Source organism: Culex pipiens, chromosome 1 (genome assembly GCF_016801865.2).
Source record: "Culex pipiens pallens isolate TS chromosome 1, TS_CPP_V2, whole genome shotgun sequence".
In the NCBI taxonomy this organism is placed as follows: domain Eukaryota; kingdom Metazoa; phylum Arthropoda; class Insecta; order Diptera; family Culicidae; genus Culex; species Culex pipiens.
Window position 1 is genome coordinate 62,056,778 of NC_068937.1, and position 6,096 is coordinate 62,062,873.

General features: G+C 36.5%; 1 protein-coding gene across 1 annotated transcript in view; it reads right to left on the minus strand.

The window, feature by feature from the left end:
* LOC120419876 (uncharacterized) overlaps nucleotides 1–5,006 on the minus strand; it is a 47,848-nt gene extending 42,842 nt beyond the window's left edge. Inside the window, exons 1-3 of the mRNA XM_039582737.2 lie at nucleotides 4,934–5,006; nucleotides 1,784–2,018; nucleotides 1,333–1,482 (exon numbers count right to left, since the gene is read on the minus strand). Coding sequence (XP_039438671.2) covers nucleotides 1,333–1,482; nucleotides 1,784–2,018; nucleotides 4,934–5,006 — 458 coding nt within the window. The remainder of the gene's footprint in view (nucleotides 1–1,332; nucleotides 1,483–1,783; nucleotides 2,019–4,933) is intronic.
* Between the last annotated feature and the right edge of the window lie 1,090 nt (nucleotides 5,007–6,096).

Below are 6,096 nucleotides of genomic sequence, written 5' to 3' on the forward strand. Positions count from 1 at the left end.
TAAGTCTAAACTAAAAACAATCTGAAATCTGTAGGGGAGAGTGGGGAGACTTGATCCCCGGGGACACTTGATCCCAAGCCTGTATCTCATCAGCATGTGGGTAAAACAATTAGCTTTGTTCTAGAAAGTTGTGCGAAATTAACTAAAACTCATTGTAGAAAACAAAGAAAAAAATTTAAAAAAAATTAGATTGAGTTACACACATTTTTCTAAAACGAGCTGCAAAAAACTTCCAAGAGATCTTTTTTTCTTTTTCTGATATGCATAAAAAACACTAAAAAAATATTCAAAAAAATATTTTTTGTATATGAATTGTTTGATAAACTTATGAACTTCGAAACCCTTACGCATTTGATGTTAAATTTATCGTCATACTATTTTTACAATCAATTGTTTAAAAAAGTGCGTTTAGGGAGACTTGATCCCTGCATTTTTGCAGTCCTTGGAATCAGCCTCAAGATTAATTAATTGGGCTGGGATTTCATACTTAGTTTCCTTTAGTATAGTTGTACATAACTTACTGCAGTTTGAACCTTTTTTCAAAAGTTTTGTAAACAAAAATTTCCAGCTTTTGTAAACATGCTGAATTTTGACTTAAAAAATAATATTTTAAGTTTTTAAATATTTAACATACTAAACTTGTTAAATTTTGAACACAAACGTACAGGTTTTATGTGAAATTGCTGTAACTTATAGAAAATTTAAAGTTTGGATGAATAAGAAACATTTTGCTTAAGATTTCTTCAAAATGTTGAAAGGGGGATCAAGTTACCCCTAACATTTTTAAAATGCCGGTTTAAAATATTTTTTAAAACGCTTGGCATGATTCGAAGAAATCATCTGATGATATACCCTTATAAGCCAAACATAGATGAATGTTTAAGCTTTCAATTCATGCAAAAAGTTTATAGTTTTGTGAGTAATTGACAAAGTTATGTGCGATACAAAAAAAGGGGATCAAGTCTCCCCACTCTCTCCTACAGGTTTAAGAGAAAACATATTTTAAATGTAATTAAAAATTTCAAACTTTTATAAACATTTTCGTCCAGTGCAAATTTTATTTCTGTTTTTAAACAAAAAATACATAAGTTCTAAGACCACAGATTGATTGGCGATTGTCTACGCACCATACAAACAAGTTTTTTTTTTATTGACAATTGTCCACGAAGGAAGGTGGGGGTTGAGATTTCCAAAAAAATGTCCACGTGGTTTATGGATGGTCCCTAATAATAAAGAACGATACTTAGTTTTATTCATATTCCTGCTCTGATTTTTTTGGATTTATATTGTAAACAATAAACAAAAGGTACACTAACAATGCAAAACGCTTACCTAAAATGGTGCAGCGGCTGGTAAATTGGACGGCGCATCACCAGCAGCTTCGGCAGATGGTTGATGAAGATCGTGCGCACCCACGGAGCCATCGTGTGCGTTTGTGGCGATCGGAAGTGAATGTTGAGCACAATCACGGTGACACATATACTGCAAGGGCGGAAAGGGAAACGAAAGGTGCTACATTAATTGACCCCAAACTAACGTGATTAAGTGGGCGAAATGTTTTTCTTTGGACTGGACCCCCACGTGAAAGATCCGATGAATCGCCTTCCCTCGTTGGACGAAGAAATTCAATTAGGCGTAAAATAAAATTAATTATTTGTGTGTACTGGGGAGTACATACATTTTCCCACCCCAGACCAAGAAAAGCCAGCAGACGTTCTTTATTCCCTCTGCTGGTTGGGGCCAGGTTTGCAAGGTTGGAAATTGCGGGAGTAAATCGGCTTACCTGAACGTATCGAGGATCATAGTGAAGAGTACGAATTTCCCCAGCAGTGGCACCACTAGTGACGTCGGTGGAATGATTTCCGCCAGCAGCAAGAAGAACACAGTCAACGAGAGCAGGATGGATATGCTTAACGATACCTTTAAAAAAGAAAAAGTGAGACCGGAAATGAAATGAGAGAAAATGAAAACGGAAATGTAATTACGTTTTATCGAATAAATGAAATGCTTCGAAGCAGCTCAGAGTGAGTTGTTGTATAAATGTGACTGGCAGAGGGGTTTTTCTTCTTCTTATTTTTGTTATAGCCAGCCAGCCTCATTCGCTGTATATCTTTGAAGGCTGGTGGTTATTCCTTTGGTGTGGTCGCGAGCGCCACTTGCTGGGTCGCTGGCAGAACGACAAACGACGAGAAAGGTCATCAAGACACAGAGGAAAATGTCTGTTGCTGTAATCATTTTATGGCATCTGTCTATTGAGCAGGGAAGTTTTTAACAATGCGAATTGTGCTGCAGCAGCCCTAACAGAAGCAGCAACGAAAGCCGTTTATTGCCAGATTGATGGGTTGATAGCGAGCCGAGATCACGAGATCCCAAAAGTACGATAACGAAATTGGCCTTTATGCTGATGTGGCGATATATTTTTTATTGCTGTTTAATTTTTGGGGTGCAGCAGCAGCCCCAAATCCCTTTCGCAGTTTTCTTCAACTCAAGTTTAATTGCCGGCGGGCAGAGTTGGGACTTTGGATTGGCTCTTTACGAGATATCAAAACAAATAAGACTCGAAAATTAGGTTAAATCCCAAAGTGAGAGATTAATGTTATCAGAGGAGTAAGGGCGATGATCGGTGTGTAATCAGAGTGATCTTTTTGCCATAAAGGTCATTAGTCGAAATATGAGTAGTTCAGATTAATGCAGTTGTATATGAAACCTTATGATTTTTTTCAGTTTTCAGCACATCACAGGTAATTTGGAGTTAAAACTCGGCCCTGATGGAAATATTTTCGAAGTCATTGAAAATAAGGGAACTAGATGATGTTATTCATTCTTTGAGCAATTTGTGGTAGCAATTTGTATTTTTGGACCCACCCCCTAACATTTGACATAAAATTCCATTCAAAAAGCGTTTTTCGAAATTGCAATAAATGTTGTAAACCGTTGCAAAACTTGATTTTTGCAGCACTCTTTGTATGTTCGACTCGTGCTGAAAAAAACTTCTTTTCGCTACTTGTTGCAGAAACTACTTTTTAACAATAGTTTGAAAACTGCAAGTTTCGATACGACCTAGAGAACAAATCGAGCAAACTATACAAATCCTGATTCTAAATAGAAAAATTAAATATATATATACAGCAATTCCATTTGAAAAGAGCCTAAACCGAAAAAAAAGTTCTCCAATCGGGCTCAAAATTTTTCTGGGGGTTCCTTGGCCAAAACAATTAGACCCGTATTTTTTTGTTTGGCCATTAGGGTGACCTACATCGTACTAGGGTGGTTCGAAAAATGGCAATTTTCGTCATTTTTCGCAAAAACCACTTTTTTCGAAAAATCATATCTCCGCGCCATTTCATCCGATTTTAGCTGTCTTAGACGCAAAAGAAAGGTGATGAGTTTGGCTATTTGAGAAAAATAGTAAGAAGTACCAAAATCTAGCTTAACTAATGAAAAAGTCGTATGAAAACTAAAAATGGCGTTTTGACCGTGTCTGGACCAAAGAGCCTATGTCTGAAAATATGTTTATCGGATTCCTCGGAAAATTTCACATATCATATCAAAAAATTGGCGATGTCGAACCGTACGTTTCAAAGATATGATTTTTTGAAAATAAAAACTGCGTTTTTCGACGCGCCACGCGCCACGCAAAAACAGGAAAATGACGAAGTCGGCAAAAAATCAACTATTTTCACTAAAACTGCGATAACTTAAAAAAATCAGCGATGACCTATACATGTCTGGGTACCAAAAGTTGCGTCTTTCAATTACTCAATTAATATTGAGATCTCTGAAACGTTTCACGCTAGTTGTATACTGATGGCCTACATTTTTTTTTTCATTTTCGGACTCCTCCTTTGCAGACCGGATTATCCAGGACGAATTAAAACCAACAATGATTTGGGTTTTCTAGTTTCTCTTAGCCTTAAGAAAACTATAATTACAATAGCCGACTCGGTCCTTACCAGATCCCAGTACCAAAAAGGACCTATTGAAAATAATTTTATTAAAAAAAAGGATTTGGGTTTTTGTAGATTATTAAAGAATATGGCCAACTAGTTTAAAAAGAGACCTAAACATTTTGATAGAAACTTGATAGAGGCCTGAATATTTTGATAGAAACTACAATATTGGTAATAGCTGAAAAAAATACGTCATATATAATTATGACATCTTCTGTAATTTTTTTTTTTTTTGATAAATTTTTCTTACTCTTGTCTAGTCCATAGTAATAAGTAATAATACTTTCGATTGAACTACGATGTAAAACACAGCTGAAAGGATCACCAAAACTCTGTTATTTACCTAAACGAACGCATTGTAACTTGATTATTCACAAATAAAACCGAATTGAATAATTATTACATTTATTTATTGTATTAACTTTGGTCAGTATATACGTGATTATAAATTCAAAAAATGTAAAACCCATGGCGTCAACTGGGGTGAATCGAAACTATAGTCTAAATATGGACAACAGTTTTGAATGAATTCGTCAAAAAAATGATATATTAAATATTGTGCAATGAAATATTAATAACCCAAATCATGGTAATATGGTTGTTAAACACTTCCCCAAAATGTGTCATGTAATACTTATCCTTGGTGCAGACAAAGGCACCAGCCCAAAAATATATAACTGTTGAAAATCCAAAGGGCACGTGAAAGATATGCCACGCCATGAGAATGCGTATGAAACCAATGAAGTCAAATAAATTTAAGCTGAATAGAATATGAGACAGCTACCTAGAGAGAAACACATCCAAACAGAATCATCTTCCCAAATTTTCACCCATTTAAATCAAATACAAAACAATCTTCTCCAACTCAACTAAATAGGTTAGTAATCGTGAAATCTGGCTAAGCTTTTCCGCTAAACCGAATGACATTTACCGCCTGCTTGGTTTCACCATTACACACGCCTAATTAACTTTTGATGACAAACAATTCCTCGGATTAGGTGGCATGGCGATGCTCAAGTGCTTCTCACCACGATGATTACGGATGCTGTGACACATTTCGCCTGGCATCCGTTGCTGCTGAAGAGGAGTTGAAGGCTGATGATGCCTGCTGCAAGGGTACTAAATAATTAATTTTTTCGCAGGTCTGAGGAGAATCCCGCCAACTAAAACCAAAGCCGTCGCTTTGTGGAAGGCTGTTGGTGAAAAGTTGAAACCATTCAACCAGAGACCGGATTGGGCTCCTTTTCATTATCGTCATCTGCATCATCATCATCATCGCCACCAGTTTCCGCACTAGTAATCTCCGGTTGTGGGTCATGCTTGAAGAACGTGGATGTCGTTTAGTATGTGGATTTGAACTCGAATTGATTGAATTTATAAATGAAAAATTTAATAACAATTTGAAACCAATAAAGCTGATTCGTCAGCTAAATGAGACATATCAATAAATCTCTCTTTAATTTTATTGTCGTTGCGTGCAATGTGATCTTTTTTAAGTACCTGTCATATAAATTCCGATGATCATAAACAAACAATCCGGCGTTCGCTGAAACCGCTTCTCTTCCCAGGACCTCGTGATTTATGGACATTCCCACTACGCCACCACAACACTCCGGATCGTTTTACCCTACTTGCCCAGCAGCGTCAGAGCTCTCTAATCGTCAGCCAGCCATCGCTGAGCTTTGATCCAAAGGATTCAGTGATGCAAGAGCGACGGGAAGTTCAATTATAATTAAATAATTTACGAGATTGCGCCTCTCAACACTAGGCCCTGAGAGAGGGAGCAGGAGAGTGTATCGTATTACTATGAACATTCTCGTGATGGATATTCCGAACGGGGGCGCAGTATTGAGCACCATTCAGTCTGAGAAGGAGGTCATCCGGGGAAAGAGCTGCTCTTTAAAAAAAATCTTTGAAACTTTTTGTTCAAACCTAGATTTATGCATCCTGAAATAATATTTAAGCCTTAACATTTCTTGGATTATTTTATTATTATGTAACATCACGGTAAGCTTTAAAGTTTTGGAAATATGAAAAAATCTAAAACCAGTTTTTATTGACCCGTTACAGACAAGATTGTGTATGTGTTTGTGTAGGTTATATTTTGTTTTTTTATAAATTAGTCCTTTTTATGCAACTGAGTATC